At 44.6% G+C, this 21,412-nt stretch overlaps 1 protein-coding gene across 1 annotated transcript in view; it reads left to right on the top strand.

Annotated features, from left to right (window-relative positions):
- Positions 1-17,209, top strand: part of LOC147709866 (uncharacterized) — a 43,531-nt gene extending 26,322 nt beyond the window's left edge. Inside the window, exon 2 of the mRNA XM_086928319.1 lies at positions 7,545-17,209. Within this exon, the coding sequence (XP_086784445.1) occupies positions 7,971-9,251 (1,281 nt within the window). The 5' untranslated portion in view covers positions 7,545-7,970 and the 3' untranslated portion in view covers positions 9,252-17,209. The remainder of the gene's footprint in view (positions 1-7,544) is intronic.
- The last annotated feature ends 4,203 nt before the right edge of the window (positions 17,210-21,412 follow it).

Raw genomic sequence — 21,412 nt, 5'->3', positions numbered from 1 at the left:
TATTACAGGACTGTAATTTATATAGATAGTTTAGTGGGTTAATGTGCCTCCTGCAGAGAGTTTGTCAGCATATTACAGGACTGTATTTTATATGGATAGCTCAGTTGGTTAATGTGCCTCCTGCTGAGAGTCTGCCAGCATATTACAAGACTGTATTTTATATGGATAGTTCAGTGGGTTAATGTGCCTCCTGCAAAGAGCCTGTCAGCATATTACAGGACTGTATTTTATATGGATAGTTCAGTGTGTTAATGCGTCTCCTGACTAGGATCTGCCAGCATATTACAGGACTGTATTTTATATGGAGAGCTCAGTGGGTTAATGCGCCTCCTGCAGGGAGTCTGCCAGTATATTACAAGACTGTATTTTACATGGATAGTTCAGTGGGTTAATGCACCCCCTGCAGAGAATCTCCAGCATATTATAAGACTGTATTATATATGGATAGCTCAGTGGGTTAATGCGCCTCCTGCAGAGAGTGTGCTACATATTACAGGACTGTATTTTATACGGATGTCTCAGTGGGTTAATGTGCCTGCTACAGAGAGTGTGCTACATATTACAGGACTGTATTTTATACAGATGTCTCAGTGGGTTAATGTGCCTGCTGCAGAGAGTCTCTCAGCATATTACAGGACTGTTTTTCATATGGATAGCTCAGTGGGTTAATGTGCCTCCTGCAGAGAGTCTGTCAGCATATTACAGGACTGTATTTTATATAGATAGTTCAGTAGGTTAATGTGCCTCCTGCAGAGAGTTTGTCAGCATATTACAGGACTGTATTTTTATAGATAGTTCAGTAGGTTAATGTGCCTCCTGCAGAGAGTCTGTCAGCATATTACAGGACTGTATTTTATATGGAGAGCTCAGTGGGTTAATGCGCCTCCTGCAGAGAGTCTGTCAGCATATTACAGGACTGTATTTTATATAGATAGTTCAGTAGGTTAATGTGCCTCCTGCAGAGAGTTTGTCAGCATATTACAGGACTGTATTTTTATAGATAGTTCAGTAGGTTATTGTGCCTCCTGCAGAGAGTTTGTCAGCATATTACATGACTGTATTTTATATGGAGAGCTCAGTGGGTTAATGCGCCTCCTGCAGAGAGCCTGTCAGCATATTACAGAACTGTATTTTATATGGGGAGCTCAGTGGGTTAATGCGCCTCCTGCACAGAGAGTCTGCCAGCATATTACAGGACTGTAATTTATATAGATAGTTTAGTGGGTTAATGTGCCTCCTGCAGAGAGTTTGTCAGCATATTACAGGACTGTATTTTATATGGAGAGCTCAGTGGGTTAATGCGCCTCCTGCAGAGAGTCTGTCAGCATATTACAGGACTGTATTTTATATAGATAGTTCAGTAGGTTAATGTGCCTCCTGCAGAGAGTTTGTCAGCATATTACGGGACTGTATTTTATATAGATAGTTCAGTGGGTTAATGTGCCTCCTGCAGAGAGTTTGTCAGCATATTACAGAATCAAACTGTATTTTATATGGATAGCTCAGTGGGTTAATGCGCCTCCTGCAGAGAGTCTGTCAGCATATTACAGAACTGTATTTTAAACGGATAGCTCAGTGGGTTAATGCTTCCTGTAAAGAGTCTATCAGTATAGTACAGGACTGTATTCTATAGGGATAGTTCAGTGGGTTGATGCTTCTACTGCAGAGAGTCTGCCGGCATATTAGAGGACTGTATTTTATATGGATAGCTCAGTGGGTTTACACGCCTCCTGCAGAGAGTCTGCCAGCATATTACAAGACTGTATTTTACAGGGATAGCTCAGTGGGTTACTTGGGTGTATAGACCACCAGGCACATCTGCAATTGCCCCTGCTTACGTTAATAACCCCGCCCCCTTTGTATTCTGTGACCCCATTGGCCACCCGCTCCCGCCTCCCAGCTGCTCCTCCCTCCCCCTTAGCCTCAAATGGAGCCGGCGCGGCGTAGGCGAGTTTGACCTGACCCTAGGACACCCCCACGCCGCACGGGCCACCAGCTGTAGGCGCGTCTCGGCCCCAGCGCCACAGGTTCGTCCCTGACCTCGGTGCCCCCTTACTGCTGCTCATTTTTTCCTCCCGCTGTTGCCCTCCTCTTTGCCATTTCATAATTGTATTGTATTTTAGTGTTTTCTGCTGTCAATAGTTTTTGCGTTTTTTTGTCAATATTGTACCGCCGGTGTGACCGCTCCCCGCCGCTGCTCCCTCGCGGCCCCGCCCCCTTTGTATTCTGTGACCCCATTGGCTGCCCGCTCCCATCTCCCAGCTGCTCCTCCCTCCCACTTCGCCTCAAATGGAGCCCGCGCGAGTACGTGCTGCGGTCACACGCAGCGGGCATGCTGATTGTGCGCAGAGACCACGCCCAGCGCCAGGACCCCTGGTCCTCGACGATGCCAACGCACCCGACAAACTTATGACACCGCCACCCTCCACGCACTCAACGCCGGCCAAAACACCGCCTGCTACCAAGCCACCTCGAGGCACACACACGGACCCTTCACCTGCCAAGCCTGCCAATTCTAAATTAAGGCCTAACCCCACGTGGGCTACTAGGACTATAGTGCGCACTACTAAAATAACGTATAAACATTCAAAGAACTTTTCAAATTAATCCACAGTGTATTCGATACGTTTCATTTATTTAAATCATCAGTAGAATCCAAAAGACTGTTCATAGGATCAAATCATATAACATTTACAATATGCATTGTTTTTAGAATGTTTCATGAACCACCACCCAATGCATTTCGGGACGTTCTTGTCCCTTCGTCAGGGGTTCCAATTGTCAACTTAATAGAAAAGACGAACGTTGTGGCTAAATGATCCGTGCAAAATCAAGAACAATGACAACTCTCTCTATAAGCGAACCTATGTAGTCTGTCTATTACGAAGAATCCTCTGTACCTAAATGAAACGTATCGAATACACTGTGGATTAATTTGAAAAGTTCTTTGAATGTTTATACGTTATTTTAGTAGTGCGCACTGTAGTCCTAGCAGCCCACGTGGGGTTAGGCCTTAATTTAGAGTTCATTCACCAATGCTTGGCAGGCATTAATACAGAGCAGCATACATATCGGTAAAACTTGAGCAATTAGTTGAAAGTGTGCGACACCCAACCACATTCATTCATATAAGCCTGCCAATTCACCTGCCTCCGGACCTGCACCGCACCCGCCAAGCCGAGCACCAGCAACAACCACCTCAAGTGCATCCTCCTCAACACCCGCTCCGTCCACAGGCACGCCGTGAAACTCTGGAACCTCCTCGACACAACATCAGACGTCGCCTTCCTCACGGAAACATGGATGAACGCCTCCTCAGCCCCCGACATCGCCATAGCCATCCCGGATGGCTACAAGATCACCCTGAGGGACTGCGTCAACCAAACCGGAGGAGGCATCGCCATCGTCCACAGAAACACCAAACCGCATCACGACCAACTCCGACAACACCCTCACAAGAGGGTATACTCGGCCCGATTATTATAGTGGGCCCTGAGTTTCCCCTGCACCGCAGCAAGAGGGCGAAGGGTCTTTCAAGAAGAATTCTGCTTATGCGCAGTTTCCAGTGTCGCCAGTTCCGCCTCCAGCGCCTCCCTCTCCTCGCGCCGAAGCCTGTTCAGGGCGGAGTTCAGCGCAATGCACGTGCCCCGTGTCGTCGCTTTAAAGGCGTCCCATTGGGTGAAGACCGAGGTGTCTCCATCTTTGTTAAGCTCAAAAAACTCACCAATGGCCGCCCTAAGTTTTTTGCAGGATTCCTCATCCCGCGTAAGAGAGATAGGGAAGTACCATTTGCGGTGAGGGGATGACTCCGGGGCCCAGACCAAGCACGTCGCCAAAAGGCTATGATCCGACACCGAAAGCGGAAATATCTTGCTGTCCCGCAAGTCGCCCTGCAAAGACTGATGTAGAAAAATGTGGTCGAGACGTGAATATGTGTGGTGGACATGGGAATAGAACGTGTAATCCCTAGTGCGGGGGTGTAGGGAGCGCCAGCTATCAACAAGGCCCAGACTGATCAAAGTGTCGCGCAGTTCAGGGGAGAAGAGACCCGCGTCCGTCCTCTGCTGATGTGAGCAATCAAGACTTTTTCCCCAAACCAAATTAAAATCCCCCATCACTATCAACGCTCCCTCCCCAAAGTCCCCCACCACCCTCAGAAAGGCCTCAAGGAACCCATTCTGGCCCGCATTCGGTGCATAGACCACCACCCACGTGCAAAGCTTACCCAGGAGCATCCCCTTCACCATCAGCCACCGCCCCTCCTTGTCACCCCGCACACCCATGGGTTGAAATTGAAGTTTAGAGCGGAACAAAAGCGCCACCCCCCGGTGCTTAGTAGTGGCAGAGGATTTGTAGATCAGGGGGTATTGCCTGTGCTTAAGTCTAGATTCATCTTTATGGGCCAAATGAGTCTCCTGCAGGCCCACCACATCTAAATGATGATCAATAATATACTTCCATACTTTCTGACGCTTTTGAGGAGAATTAAGGCCTTTAACATTCCAGGAGCCTATTGTAACAGGCAACATTTAGTCAACGCCCCCCACCCCCACCGCTCCAAACAGTGCCCCCCATAACGCCAGAATCAAACCAAACACGCTGCAATCACACCAAATCCCTAGCCGCCACCACTGAGTCACCACCACGTCTTAATCCGTCGCCATCTTGGCCACGCCCCCTCGACATTGTTTTTAAGGTCGAAACGTCGTCGACAAACAGAAGCGAACCATTTTCCCAGCACATATCATTGTATATAGCTGCTGTTCACATGCTACAACTGTCCCAGCTCGCACAGAACATTTGGAGATGGGCCATTCCACAGAACATATATCTGTTGGCAGAGCACCTTCCAGGAGTTCACAATCAGAAAGCAGATCTGTTGAGTCGGCAGACACAACAAATTCATAATTGGGAACTACATCCGCAGGTTCTTCAACCATTCTTTCACAAGCAGGGTCATCCAGACATAGATCTGTTTGCCACACATGAAAACGCAAAATGCCTAACCTTCGCCGCCAGGTTTCTACACCCGCTGTCCAAGGGCAATGAATATGGATGAACTGGTCAGGAAGATTTGCATACGCTTTTCTGCCAATACCACTAATACCATTAGTAGTACGCAACCTCAGACAACAGTCTCTCAAACTAATCCTAGTAGCTCCCACATGGGCACCCAACCATGGTTTACCACACTGCTAGAACTATCTGTAGTTCCACACCAAAAGCTACGACTAACTCCATCCCTGCTAACACAGAACCATGGAGACATCAGACATCCAGACCCAAATCAACTGAATATGGCAATCTGGCTCCTGAAGTCTTAGAGTTTGGTTATCTTAACCTACCACCAGACTGTATGAACATTATTAAAGAGGCCAGGAAACCTACTACCAGAGCTTGTTATGCTGCTAAATGGAAGAGATTCACCATTTATTCAACAATAGCCACATTGATCCCCTGAATGTCTCCATCCAGAATATTATGTGTTACCTTTTACATTTACAAAGGTGTAACTTAGTATATTCATCCATACGCCTGCACCTTGCAGCAATTGCAGCATATTTACAAAACAGACATCTGTCTCTTTTCAGAGTGCCTGCAATTAAAGCATTATGGAAGGATTAAAAAGAATCATCCCTTCCAGGTTGCCACCTTCTCCAGTATGGAACCTAAACGTTGTTCTTACAAGACTCATGGGACCCCCTTTCGAGCCTTTACATAAATGTGAACTGCAATTCCTCACGTGGAAAACAGCTTTTCTTATTGCTATCACCTCTCTTAGAAGAGTAAGTGAAATACAAGCATTTACAATACAAGAACCATTTTTACAACTACATCGTAACAAAGTGGTTTTAAGAACTAATCCAAAATTCCTTCCAAAAGTCGGAACTCCTTTTCATTTAAACCAATCTGTAGATTACCTGTGTTTTTCCAAAACCCAAACTCTGTAGCAGAAAGGGCTCTACACACATTAGATGTTAAAAGAGCTCTTCTCTACTATATAGATAGGACTAAGTCTTTTCGAAAAACAAAACAACTGTGTTTGTCTTTCTCTCCACCTCATAAAGGCAACCCCATCTCTAAAGGTGGGATTGCCAGGTGGATTGTAAAATGTATAAAAATATGCTATCAAAACACAAAACGTACATTAACAGTTCCTCCTAGAGCGCACTCAACAAGCAAACTAGGAACCTCTATGGCTTTCTTAGGAAACATCCCCCTAGAGGACATATGCAAGGCTGCAACATGGTCTACAACACACACCTTCACTAAACACTACTGTGTTGATGTGCAAGCCAACCAGCAAGCTGCAGTAGGCCAAGCTGTCCTTAAAACTCTCTTTCAAACTACTGCAACAGATACAGGTGACCGCCGCTAGGGGAGACACTGCTGCACAATCGATGCTAAGTGTACAATCTGCAGCTCATATGCCTCGAACAGAAAATGCTACTTACCAGTATGCATCTGTTCTTGGCATGTAGAGCTGCAGAGTTGTACACGCCCTCCCGCCTCCCCGGGACCTGTATCTGTTCCAGTTTTATCTTACCTAGATGCACACGCATGGACATCTTTTTTCTTTACTTCTACTAACTCCGTCATTTCCCATCATGGTGAAAAACAATCTAAGGATGTAGCCGATGCCCACAGTCCCTATCGTCCAAGGGAGGAGTCACCTATGTCGTGACTACAAAGACTTCTTCCAAGATGACTACAACATGCGATCATCCGAGCCCACCACCAGGTGACGATCTAATGCTAAGTATACATCTCTGCAGCTCTACATGCCAAGAACAGATGCATACTGGTAAGTAGCATTTTCCTTACTGGTAAAGTCAGATTTAACATTACTATTTTAGAAAAGCTACTTTTAGAAAGTGGACTTTTCTCTGCTTGTACTGCTCTTTGTGCCTTATACCCTGTCTCTAGTACACGTCTGGGCTAGGTGACCGACCCCTTTGTGTATTCCTTCTAGAGAGCCACAGACACTGCAAGGGTTGGGTGTGATTTAGCACTTATCTGCATCCATCTGCATCCCAATGGGTCTTTCTGGGCAGATGGGAGGAAGGGGCCCACTCTTACCCTTCACAGGGTAGTAGACTGTCCCCATATAAAGGAATGATTACTCCCTTTGGTAGTCTGGAGTGAGTGCCAGGATTGAAAGCGATACTGGTGTACTTCAAAACTACTCTTTGAAGTTTCCCTCACAAATAAGGCCCATTTGGACGTAAGTGCTGAGTCTCTGGCCCCATCACATCCGACTCTTTTTGGATGTACATAGAACCGCTGTCAGAAGAACTGTGGTGCTACACAAAAGACTCAACTGGAGTCTTGGTTACTCCTTGAGTCCACAATCCACGATAGGAGGGCGTCAAGAAAGGATCATATGCCCTTGCTCTGCCTATGGCATCTTTACATTGAAAGTGTAATCTAGAATTTCTTCAGCACACTTTTCTATGTGGTGAATTAAATGTCTCATTAAATGCCAATAGAATTTCGTGATGGACCCACCATTTAAGCTTATCCAGTGTTTTTTTTTCCAACAGGTGAAATAAATGCAGTAATGAACAAAAAAAGTGAAGGAATTAATCATCAGTTGTGTAGGAAGTGATGTAAAAACAGTGCACCTTAAAATTTCTTCCATTGAAGGCTAATGCCTCGCCAAAGTCTTTCTACAGCAGAAAATCCAAACTGCCCAATGTGGTCTGTACTTGGCTCTTAGGGATCACCTGATAAACATTGACAAACTAACACACTGACATACTGAAGCAAGTGTGATAAGGTTCTCACTACGAAGGAAGAGCTAACCTGGATCAGAAAGAACACACAGAAGAGAAACCGTTTGAATATCTAGAAAGTGGCAACGCATTTATTAGGGAGACAAAGCAAGTGCAACATCAGAAAGTTATACTGGAGAAGAACCGTATTGATCGACTGACTGTGGAAAAGTTTTCTCTGCCGTGAAAGCCATAATGCAGCATCAGAATATCCACGTAGAGGAGAAATCATATAAATATAGAGAATGTGACAAAGCATTTATAACAATTGGACAGCTAAAGCGACATCAGAAAATCCACTCTGGGGAGAAACCATATAAATGTACAGAATGTGACAAAGCATTTATAAGAAATGGAGATCTAAAGCAACATCAGAAAATCCACACTGGGGAGAGACCATATAAATGTACTGAATGTGACAAAGCATTTATAACAAATGGAAACCTACAACAACATCAGAAAATCCACACCGGGGAGAAACCATATAAATGTACAGAATGTGACAAATCATTTATAACAAATAAAGATCTAAAACTACATCACATGATCCACACTGGGGAGAAACCATATAAATGTACAGAATGTGATAAGGCGTTTAAAACAAATGGATTGCTAAAGCAACATCTGAAATTCCACACTGGGGAGAAACCATATAAATGTACAGAATGTGACAAAGCATTTGTAATAAATGGAGAGCTAAAGCGACATCAGAAAATCCACACTGGGAAGAAACCACATCAATGTACAGAGTGTGACAAAGCATTCATTAGAAAGTCATATCTAAAGGAACATCAGAAAGGCCACACTGGGGAGAAACCATATCAATGTACAGAGTGTGACAAAGCATTCATTAGAAAGTCACGTCTAATGTTACATCAGAAACTCCACACTGGGGAGAAACCATATCAATGTACAGAGTGTGACAAAGCATTCATTAGAAAGTCACGTCTAATGGAACATCAGAAAATCCACACTGGGGAGATGCCATTTCAATGTACAGAGTGTGACAAAGCATTTCCTAGTAAGTCATATCTACTGGACCATCAGAAATTCCACACTGGGTGGAAACCATATCAATGTACAGAGTGTGACAAAGCATTCATTAAAAAGGCATGTCTAATGTTACATCAGAAAATCCACACTGGGGAGAAACCATATACATGTGCAGAATGTGAGAAGGCATTCATTACAAAGGCATATCTAATGTTACATCAGAAATTCCACACTGGGGAGAGACCATATAAATGTACAGAATGTGACAAAGCATTTATAACAAATGGAAACCTACAACAACATCAGAAAATCCACACTGGGGAGAGACCATATAAATGTACAGAATGTGATAAAGCATTTATAACAAATAAAGATCTAAAACGACATCACATAGTCCACACTGGGGAGAAACCATATAAATGTGAGAAGGCATTCACTAGAAAGGCACATCTAATGTTACATCAGAAATTCCACACTAGGTAGATACCATATCAATGCACAGAATGTGGCAAAGCATGCATAACAAATCGACAGCTAAAGCAAAATCAAAAGGTCCAAACTGGGGAGAAACCATACCAATGTACAGAATGTGAAAAATCATTTTTAATCAATTGAGAGCTGAAGCAACATTAGAAAATCTCCACCGGAGAGAGAACATTCAACTGCACTGAATGTGAGAAGACATTTATTAGAAAGTAGCATCTTATGCAACATCAGATAGTCCACGTAGGAGAGAAACCCATGAATGTGCATAATGCAACAAGATATTTATTACTAGGCAAAGATAAATACTACATCAGAAATTGCACACAATATCAACTCAGGTGCTGCTCTTATACAAAATTCAAGTGATATGTCTAATATTGCACCCATACCTCCTTCTCAATGTATGCTGGGAACTGTAGTTTAGCCATGTATTCAATCTGATGCCCATTCGGTCTCTCTCCTGGAGCAAGGCTCTAATCTGTTGTTTACGAATGGTACAGTCATTACTCCAGAGTCTGGTCTCGATTCAAGGGGGCCAGAGAGCACTGAGGCCACAGATACATTTTATTCAGTTTCGGATCATTCATCAGCGGAGGAGGATCTGGAGTTTGATGCTGAACTTGAATGGTCTGACTACGACAGTGAATCAGGGGATTAGCGCCTTAGTGAGGCTTCTAAGGATGTGAATGCTGCGAGCGCTGTTAATACAGTTTGTAAAGCCCCCTGCCCCAAGGGATTGATAAATACCGCCTGCCTACAGAATATAGTATTAGACCAAGCTGTAACGAACAGTGGAGCTACACCTGACAATCCCTATGGCTCGTCAACAGAAACCTCTGAGGAAGTTACCCTCTCAACAATTTACCAAACTATCATCACCCACAGCGAGGCTAACAGACAGGAGAACATTCGTACACAGGGGGCGTGCCGTAGAATGCAGAACTCCTTGCGCCGAGTGGTGAAAACATGTACTGACATTGCCTCCAGGGTTGGGGAAGCTGAGGAACGGATTTTGGCGTTAGAGGATGCAGTGGTGGGCCAGAAAGAATTCACAACAGAGATTAAGGAACAACGTACGCGTATCCTATGGAAGCTCACGGACTTAGAAAATCAAGCAAGAAGAAACAACTTAAGAGTCTTAGGAATCGAAGAAAATATAGAAGGCGAAGATGCTAGGCAGTTCATAGTCGAGCTCTTTTCGGAGGCGTTCCCAGAAGTTACACAATGGGGCTGGAATTTAGAAATATAGCGGGCACACCGGTTTCCATTTCAGCAGCGGCAAACCTCAGCTTCTGGTACCAATAAAACCTTCCCACGTGCCATCCTGATATGCTTCAACAATTTTCTCGCAAGTGAGAAAATATTTGATCTCACCAGACCTGATAAAAAGCGGACTGCGAAGGGATTTCAATTTTTTGTGCAACCTGATTTCTGTCCAGCTACAGTTGAGAGGTGATGGCACCTTCGTCAGCTGATGCCCTTGTTCCAGGCTAAGGGTGCTCAAGCCTTTCTACTCTTTCCTTCTATGTTGAAAGTGATCTGTAAAGGTCAGACTAAATACTTTACATCAGAGATATTGGCCAAGGAGTTTCTTGGGACTATCTAGGTTGAACTGCCTTATTTAATTTAACTTGTTGCACTAAATTCGGATTGACTCGGGATGGGATGTTTGCTCACTTTGAAGATTAGTGACTTTAGATGACCTGACAGATAGTTTGCTAGATTTTCTCTCTTTGGCTTTTTAGTTTATCTGGCGGTCAGGTCTTCCGTAGTGCTTTAATGGAGGGGGGGGGTCTCCGGTTCCGGGAGAAAGTGGGTCTCACCAACCTGACCATCAAAAGGACCATGGTCCTGTTGCTCTACATGGGGGGTGGGGGCGAGGGGTGTTGGGAAGGTGGGGGGTGGTTTAGGGGAGTTCGGGGGTGGTGTTTTGGTGGCGGGGGCTCAGGAGGCTGTTTCTGTTTCTAGTATCTTTTTTGTGTTTAGGAAACATGATTGACGCGCTAATGACTCAAATATTGTCGACACTATGTATATTCTTGTTCAGAGGTCCAGTAATTTTTCTGTACAGTACTATTAGTAAATCGAGTCTTGTTGGTTGTTGGTTTTTTTACTGTTTGAATGGGGTGGGGTAGGCTACGCTGTGTCACATGGAATATCTGTGGTTTGACTGATCCCAAGAAGTGTAGGATGGTTTACAAGATTCTCCAAATTCTACTGGTCTGATCTAAATTGCTTACAGGAGACTCATATCCCGTGGACTAAACGTAGCTGGTTAAGATTTCCTGGATATGAGTTGGTTGCCTGTTCTAGACAAACATCTACAATCAGGGGTGTAGCTATTCTCCTGAAGAATGGGGTTGGATCTATTAAAAGGGTGAAGGTGGATAATTTTGGAATATGGGCAATTATTGAACTCTTGCTTAACAGATCTCCATTATCAGTCTGCTCAATATACGCTTCCAATTTAGATGATCCGCAAGTTCTCAGGAGCCTACATTTGGAATTAGTGGGATGGCCCCATCCAATATTATTTACTGGCAACTTTAATATTAATCTTTCTAATCAATCTCCTAACTTGTCGTAACTATGTGGGCAGAAAGCCTCAGGTATTCAAGGCTCTCCAAATTCTTTTGTTGGACCATGGTCTTATAGATCTATGGCACTATCACCATCAGGATATGGGTGGATATACATTCTATTCTGCCCCACGTAATAAAATGGTACGCCTTGACTATGCTTTTCTTTTGGATCAAAATGCCTCTTCGGCACACATTGAAGTTGCCCCCAGGACCATATCCGCTCATAATCCCATAATTATTGATCTCTCATTGGACTGTCCTACTAACCAAATTAGGCCATGGACTTTCGAGAGCAAGCTCCTTATAGATCAGCAATATCAGGACCGTATGGCTATTTGGATTCCAGAATTCTTTAATATTAATAGGGGTGCCTCTTCTGATTCTATCTCCTGGGATACATTTAAAGTGGCTTTACGTGGGTAAACTAAAAACTTTGCCTCCCACCGTTGGAAACCAGCACAGCAACACACTAAAGATAGACTCGAAGATTTGCTACAAGCTGAACTTGAATTGTGTAATAACATCCGCCTGGGCCACGATGTATCCAATAGTCAGAAAGCGGTCACTATAGCTAAGTCTAATCTGTTAGAACCTTTGTATTAAAATTTAGCAGCCAAATATTTTCAATTTCGTACGCTAATGTATGAGTTTGGGGAGAACTCAGGCAAGGTTCTTGCAAAGAGACTGCAGCAGAGGGCTATGGCGAACCGAATTGTCCAAATTACAGACCAACAGGGCCGTCTGCAAGAGACCCCGGCGGGGGTCCTTGATGTTTTTGTGAGCTTCTATACTAAATTATATACAGAAGATCCTAGCATGGCTCAAAACCAAGTTGGTCTGGATGACTTCTTTCACCCCTTCAACACCTTGCGGGTAACAATGGAACAGAATGAAGTCCTTTCAGCACCCATTAGCTGGGATGAGGTAGAAACCGCTATTAAATCTCTTTCTAACGGTAAGGCTTCTGGCCCGACCTTATCCATCTCGAGTTTTATAAGACCTTCTCACCACTGTTCAGACAAGAAATGTTAGCGGTTTTTAGGGCTGCCCAACTTGGGTTTGTTCCTGATTCTTGGCGCCGGGCCACCATTGTGCTGTTTAAAAAGAAGGGCAAAGATGAGCTAAACCCTGCCTCATATCGGCCGATTGCACTCCTTAACACAGACAGTGAGATAAATTCTAGAATTCTAGCTTTTAGACTAGCTCAAGTTATAGTCCCCTTGGTCTCAATCCGGCAGCATGGTTTTATTCCCAGAAGGGACACAACAGATCACATTTGCCGCGTCATTGCCCTTCTTGATTGGGCTCAGGCTACGAGCTCTCCCCTCAGGGTAATCCTGTTGGACGCCGAGAAGGTGTTCGACAGGGTCTCCTGGGGGTATCTTTGGGCGGTAATGCGTTGGAAGGGATTCCTCCCGAGTTCATCCAGGCCCTCCAGGTGCTTTATCAGGCTCCAACCGCCGCAATTCGTATCTCAGGGAAAGAATCTGCCTATTTGTCTATCAGTAGGGGAACTAGACAGGGCTGTCCCTGTTCCCCCCTACTATTTGCCCTGTTCATCGATCCCTTCCTGAGTATGATCGAAAATTGCCATGGGATTGCTCCAGTCGGGGTTCGCGGGGTGGACTACAAGGCATTGGCGTTTGCCGATGATATTGTTGTACTAACTGACAGTGTTGGCTCTTCTTTTTCAGCGTTAGACAGTCTCGCGGCTCAATTTGGTGCTATGTCTGGGTATAAGCTCAACATCTCAAAGACCCAAATAATTCAATCCTCAGCTATGCCCCTCTCGCATGTTTCTATAATCAAAGAGGCCACATACCATGGGGTTCAAATTTCCGCCGATGTTTATCAGATTCCAGACCTAAATTACCTCCCTGTAATTGATTCGCTTCATAGGAAACTTGAGAGAATGGACCATCTGCATCTTTATTTATATGGACGTTGCAATATCCTGAAAATGCTTGCTCTCCCACAGTTCTTTTTAGGTCCACCCCACTCTTAATCCCTAATTCAACATTAGTGAGAGCTGATAGAATATGTCAACGGTGTCTGTGGGGGTATCGCAGGCCGAGAAGGCCCGCTAAATGGACATGTCTCCCCCGGGAGCCAGGTGGTTGGGCCGGTTATATTATTATCTGTTATATTATTATTGGGCCGCCTTGATTCAGCACTTTGGCCTCCCCCTTCTTGGGGATAATGTTGAGATTTCAATCTGTATGTCCCCATCCATTTATGAAATAGCACTTGGGGATGCTGCCAAGGGGGTTATAACACGTGTACTGGAAATCAGTTATTTAAAAAAAAACTAATTTAAGATCTGCTGGGCGTTATTCTCTGTATGGCAGAAAATTCGCTCTCGTCTGGCTATTCCAAAACTTAATTATTATACCCCATTAGACGCCTCTGCCTTGCTTCCTCCAATATTTTATGATGGTTTGATGATGAAAGGGAGGTCTTTAGGGTTGAAGGGAATTGGTGATTTAGTCCAGTCCGATCAATTGGCCCCTTTTTCTTTTTTGAAGGGGAAATTTCACTTACAATCTAGCTATTTTTTTTTATATTTACAGATTAGAAACTTTTTCGACACGAACCTCTCCAGAAACCCCTATCTGTATGTTAAGATCAATTTCATTGAACTAATTCGGAAGGAGTCTAGAATTAGCTCTCTGTACCAAAGTCTTTTGTCTGAACTTCCGGATGACCTATCTGCTCAGAATGCAAAGTGGGCTGCTAAATTTGGTGTTCCAATATTAGACCTGGAATTTCCGCTTGAACTAGCTAGATCTGTTCTTGTCTCTGGCTCACTGCGCATTCAAAGTCATATGGCCATGTTTAACTTGTATCATACCCATGCAAAGATAGCTAGTTGGGGGACTCCTAGATATTAGCGGGGGCCCTTGTCCTAGATGTAAAATGGGCTCTGCTGATGCCATACATATGTTCTACTCATGTCCCAATTTAAATTCCTTTTTAAATGAAGAGGAAGTTTTTCTCAATCACTTCTAACTCCGGTTAAGATCTCAGCGGAACTAATAATAATTGGATATGAATATTCAACTGGTTCTCAAAGAACACATCATTCATCAGCGTTTTTGTTCATTGCAATGGCTATGATTAGACTGTGTATAACATCGCAATGGTTAAATCCTGAAACTCCTACCTTTATCCATTGGAAAGCTAGGATGCTTGCATGGTACAAATTAGAGTCATCAGTGCTGTTGTTGGGGGGAGGAGAAGGCGTTTATTGGCATTTAAGAACTGGGCTCCTCTTGCAGATTGGCTCTCTTAGTAACGGCTTAATTCTATACTTAACTGCTTTGTGTACTCATTTGTTTATGTGTACATATATATATATATATATATATATATATATATATATATATGTTTGTATCAACATGTACTTCTAAACTATGTACTTTGTTCTATTGTCTCCTGATGTCCACACTGGTTAGAAACGATATGGCTGTACTGAATGGGACTTAGCAGTTATTACAACGCAATGTTTAAAAATACATCAGAATGTTCACACATGAAAGAAACCATATCATTGTACAAAATGTGACATAGCATTTATTCCAAATGGAGGGTGACCATTCAACTGCACCGCACGTGACAAGTTTTTTATTATAAAGAGAGAGTTAAAGGAATATCAGCGTCCACACTGGAGAGAAGCCACATGAATTTATAGAATGTAACAAGGGATTTATTACAAATCAAAATGTAATACAAGATGAGAAAGTTCACACAGAGGTGAAAACATATGTATGTTCTGAATACCACAAAACATTCATAATAAAGGGAAAACTGAAGCAACATCTGAAAATCTACATGGCAGGAAATCCAATGTATGTACAAAGTTTAATCAAATCTTCCACAGGAAGAATACGCTAATGCAGCATAAACAAATCCACACTAGGGAGAAACACTATTAATGAATAGAATGTGACAAGGGATCGATTACAAAACAAAATGTAATATATCATAAAGTTCACAGAGGAGAGAAACTCAATAAATGTGACCATGCATTCATCAATGGAGAGCTGACTCGGCATTAAAAGTCAACCCTGAAGACCTCAATGGATTTAGCAAGGCAATTATTGGCAAGGGAGAGTTAAAACCGCATCAGCAAGTCCCCACTGAGAAAAATCTATGAATCTACAGACTCAATCAATCAATGGGTATTAAGCGCTGTAAATCATCAGTGAGGTTCTCAAGGCGCTGGGTGAGGAGTTGTTGTCCGGAGGGACCGATCAGTTGAACAGCCAGGTCTTGAGTCCTTTTCAGAGTCAGTGATGAGGCAGATCTCAGGTGCAGGGAGAGTTCATTCCAGGTCTTTGCAGCCAGGCGGGAGTAAGAGCGAACTCCGTTCCTTGTGCCTTAGACTCTAGGAGTTTAGGCTAGGAAGAGGGAGGCTGAATGCAGGTATCTGGCAGGGAGCCATTCAAAGATCTTGCGGTGCATGCGCATTGTGAGGAAACAGATGGCGCAGATCATAAAGCCGTCTTTGACCTGCCACGGTCTGCCTCACCTTCCCAGGTCAGATTGGAATTCGGCCTTCACCACCAGAAATTCCGGCGAATGAGCGGTTTCATTAAACTCTCAAAGGACCTGTATCCATCTTGGAAAAAGACCTTTCAATCAGAGACGTGTCGATTATGCGGCTTCAAACAAGAATCTCTAACTCACATATTATGTGCCTGTCCAGCAGTTCTCGTCTAGAGGAGACAGTACCTAAAACACATCTTCAAGGATCTGATTATCCGTTCAAGCAGGCAAGCGGTGATATGATGGCTGGAGGGCACATCCATTATTCTCGCTTGCCGGGGGGCTAAATTCATGGCAGAGGTTAGAAGACTTTTACAGCAAGCTGATGGAGAACATGTACAACAAGTGGACCCATGCAACTTTGTAAAAGCAGAACTCCCATTGGCCAAAATAAAAGGACAGGTCGGGAAATCACCATTGAACAATCGGTTCTTACTAATATCATTGTTCTCCCTAAGGGGTTCGTACAATGTGAATCCTGACGTTCTGAGGTTAAATCGTAGCCCTTTTGGTGCTGTCTTATGCCGCCTATTTTACTGCCTGTTTTTCTATGCTCTAGCCAGGAGCCGAGGAAGGACTACATTGGAATATAGTCCTAGAGCTATACTGGTTTTATGTCAGGAGAACGCCGTTAAAGTAGGAATTCTCAATAATGAATTTTGTTGTTAATCATTTTGTATGGAAGTACATGAACCATGGTATTGCGTTAAACCATGTGAATTTTAAAATGGGATTGTAATGATTTTTGTTAAGTAACTTTTAATTACTCCAGGGGGGTATTGTAATGATTTTAATTAATCAAACAATAAAAAAAAGAATTTGAGGTGGCGGAGATCATGTTGATTTGCTTCTTCATAGAGAGCTTGTTGTCCAGGACAATGCTGGACTCACAGGGATGGTCAGTAGGGGAGGGGAAGAAGCCAGGTTCTGCTGACCACCATGCGTTGCTTCAAGGAGATGCGTGGTTACTGAAGATGAGGACTTCTGTCTTGTCCATGTTCAGTTTTAGGCAGTTGTGCTTCATCCAGTTAGTGATGTTGGCCGTGCACCTATGAAAGTTGTCTCTGGAGGTAGTGAGGTGGGTCTAGTATGTGTAGATGACCTTCAGCCCATGCGACCTGACAATGTTGGCTAGGGGTGTCATGTAAGTGTAGAAGAAGGGGGCTTTACAGAGGATCCTTGTGAGGAGCTGCTGATGATGTCCTTGGGTTCAGGAGTTGGGCGGGAGTCTGAGTTCTTCTAGTGAGGTAGGTGGTGATCCATTTGAGGGCATTTTCTTGGATTCCGATGTGGTAGAGCTTGTCGATCAGGATTTGGTGGGAGACCATGTTGAAAGCAGCTGAGAGGTCAAGGAAGATGAGGGCTGCAGTCTCACTGAGGTCCAGGAGGGCTCTGATGTCATCTATGGCTGCTATCAGGGCAGTCTCTGTGCTTTGATTGGCTCGGAAGGCGAACTGGGAGGAGTTTAGTAGGTTGTTGTGCTCCAGGTGTCTGTTCAGCTGCCTCTTGATCGACCTCTCGAAGACTTTGGCTGGGAACGAGAGCAGGGGCATCAGTCAGGAAATCTTCAGCTGCTCTAGGTCTGCTGAAGGTTTTTTTCAGGAGGGGTTTCACTTCTGTGTGTTACCACTCTTCTGGCAAGGAGGCCATGGCGATGGATCTGTTCAGTGGTTTTATGAGCTCTAAGCTGATCGCCTTACTCCTGAGGTTAAAGATAAGATGGGGGCATGGATCAGTAGATACCCCAGAGTGCATCAACTTCATTATAGAGGTGGTGTCTTGTGCGATGAGGAGGTCCCAGGAAGCGGCCGGAGTTTGGAGTTGGTGTCAGTGGGTGTGTGGAGGTCGAGGCTGTCACTTGAGGAGAGCTGAGATTCAAAGTCCCTGTAGATGATGGCGATCTTCTAATGGAAGTAGTCAGCAAGCATGTCGCACAGATCCCAGAAGGGAGTTATGATATTCTCAGTGGACGCAGGTTTGCTGAATTCACTAACGATGGCGAAGAGCTCATGGCTGTGGTTTGAGCTGAGCTCTATGCAGCATGTGACGGCACTCTTCTTCGCTTCTTTAAGGAGGAGGTGGTAGTGGTTTATCGATGTCCTGAAGGTGGTGGAGCGCACTGGATCCTTGCTGTTACTCCATCTTCTGTCTAGCCAACAACATCTCATTGAGGGGTCTAATGTTTTGGGGTAAAGAAGTTGACACACTTTGTGGATTCTCTGATCTTGTTCGGTGGGGTGGGGGTGACCTAGTCAGTGATCCAGTCTGTGAAGTTCTTGATGGCCTGTTTAAGGTCTGGAGCTGTGTCCGGTCAGTTGGCATGGAGAGTACTGTTCCAGTTCTCGTCTGAGATGGTTTTCAAGTTGCTCTGAGGTGTGTTGGGTGGTTTGGCTTTGGTTTCTGTAGCGTTGTGCCCTGTGATGGTGAAGTGGACAATGGAGTGGTCTGTCCAGGTGAGTTCTGTGTCATAGTGGTACTTGATTGATTCACTGGAAATGAAGATGGAGTCAAGCATGTGTCCCACGATGTGCTTTGAGTCGATGATGAGGTGGATGAGGCCGATGCTCATGCTTTCTATTAGGTACTCAGTGCTGGCATCGCTATGGTCTTCCATGTGGAAGTTAAGATCTGCTAAGAATATATAGTGTTCGGAGGCAAGGGCAAGTTGGGTGATGAAGCAAGGAATGACTTTGCAAAACTCTGGGCAAGTTCCTGGAAAATGTGACAAAGTGTTCTTAATGAAGTATCCGTATGAATGTACAGAAAGTGACAAGGCATTTATTAGAAGGGACCCGCACAGCCAATGTACCATAGGAAAGCCCACCCTGGGGAGGAACCATGTAAAGGGCCAAGGGTATGCCCAGACGTGGGTCCTAGGCTCCCTCTGCTCTGGATTCAAGCTGACTGCTGAGGGGTGATACCCCTAAACCGGTCCCAAGATGCTTGTTTCTGGGCCAGGGGGAACCTGGCTCTGCAGTTCGAGCTGGACTGTTCCCATGAGGAGCAGGGCCATTGGTTTGCATATGGCAGGGTCTAAACTGGCGTGACATGGTGAGCAAAAGAACAATGGTTGTAAACAAGATCTCTTGACTGGGGGTGAATGTTTGATTTATTCTGAATCCCGTCTATCATTTGTGCTTCTTTTGGTTACATATATAAGCACCATACAAATTTTGAACCAGCAACAAAATGCAAGAGACGTATCAATTTTATCAACTCTATGCCCGCATACTTAGATTGAGGTGGTCTGCGATATCACTGCTGGTTGTGGTGATGGGATAACACATCCAGTGATCTGTCTTGTTTACAAAGCCGACTCATGGTCAATAAGCAGCTTGATAAAGCCCTTTTCCTGTCCCAGAGTCTGCTATGATAAATTGTTATGATAAAGGCAATAGCGCTATACCACACTCCTCTCCGACTGGGCTACCACCAAGTAACCAGGATAACAAACATAATACTACTGAACTGCATGGGCCCATTTGGTGACTGAAGAGCCACAGTGGGAAGAATACAAAAATAAATCCTCAGTCCTTGAATGGACATAAGGGGCAATTGATAGGTCAGTGTTTCACCATCCTGAAGACAACAATACTTGGATAGAGACTATAAAAAAACTGTTTGCTTCGCTTTACTTGTTTATGAAAGGCTAACTGTTAATTCCACTGCGATCAAGGCTTCAATCGAGCAGGATTTATAAAGCGCGGCTAATCCCCGCAGTGTCTCCCTCCACAAACACGCGGGGCAGACCCGCCTCGTTGCCAATGTGGTGTGGGGCCTCAGGCCCACATTGTGCAAATGATGGACACAGACACCTGGTGACTATAGTGTAGTAACCGGCCACATGCACATGCACTTCGGCCCTTTTATTGGCGGCCCACGTCACTCGTGACACCCGCGATGGATGGGTGTGGGAGTGCATATGTGTACAGCCTTCAAGGGAGTGGCTGGGAGTAGAGCTTCCTGCTGAACACTCGAACGTGTCTAGCAGGACACTACGCCAAGTATGCCAGCCCTCAGTGCAGCCTCTCTACCTCATTCAACACCAGGAGGTCAGAGTCCCAAAGGGGTAAAATAGGAGGGAGGCTGTTTAAATCAGACAATGGCCCCCCAGCCCTGAGATAGCAAAGCAAGATCTGGAGCACTAGGTAGAGCACGTTATTGTTGTAATTGTCCATTTCAATCTTTTTTTAACTAAAACATATCTCCTCCAACTTCTCCGTGAATCACTGGGACAGCATTGTCAGGAAGGTTTTTGTATTTGTATTTATAAGCGCAACCTTCCTCAGGGAGTATATAACGGTGCTAGAAAGCCTAAGACCTGAATGAGGGTGCATATTAGAGGCTCCTGTGTCAGCAGTTACAGCCTGGGGAACAGATATGTTTTCAGCTTCCTTCTAAATGACATATAGTCATCGGTAAGACAAAGTTCTAGAGGTAGTTCATTCCAGTGGGTTGCCGACAAATGAAAGAGTGGCCTCCTGCCCTAGCTTTCTTAATGCATCTTGTTATTGCCCATGCCTGGTAGCATGAACCTCAAATTCTGTGTAGGGGCATAGAATTTGATGTTATCTTGTAGGATTCTGGGGCCGTGTTGGTGTAGGGCTTTGTCTGCATGGCCTAGGAGCTTGAATTTGGCTCTTTGGCGCACAGGCAGCCAATGAAGCTCCCTCAGGCATTCCGATGATGGGCTGTATTTGCTTTAGTTACACACCAGCTGGGCAGCTGCGTTCTGGACTCCCTGCAGATGGGAGAACAGGTAGTCTGCTATGCCCTCATAGAGCGCATTCCCGTAATCCAATTTGCTTGTGAGTAAAGCCTGAGTGATGGTTTTCCTGCAATCCAGCGGGATCCATACAAAGAGTCTTTTTAATAGTTTTAGTGTAGTGAAGCGTTTCCTACACAGTGATCAGACTTGGTCCTGTATGGTTAGTGCATTATCGATGAATATGCCCAGGTTTTTTATGACCTGTTTGGACTCCGGGGCAGATCCTAATGATAGGGGCGACCAGGTTGCATCCCAGATTA

This window comes from Lissotriton vulgaris, chromosome 6 (genome assembly GCF_964263255.1).
Source record: "Lissotriton vulgaris chromosome 6, aLisVul1.2, whole genome shotgun sequence".
In the NCBI taxonomy this organism is placed as follows: domain Eukaryota; kingdom Metazoa; phylum Chordata; class Amphibia; order Caudata; family Salamandridae; genus Lissotriton; species Lissotriton vulgaris.
Note: the sequence above shows the minus strand (reverse complement) of the source record. Positions and strands in the feature narration are given on the sequence as shown.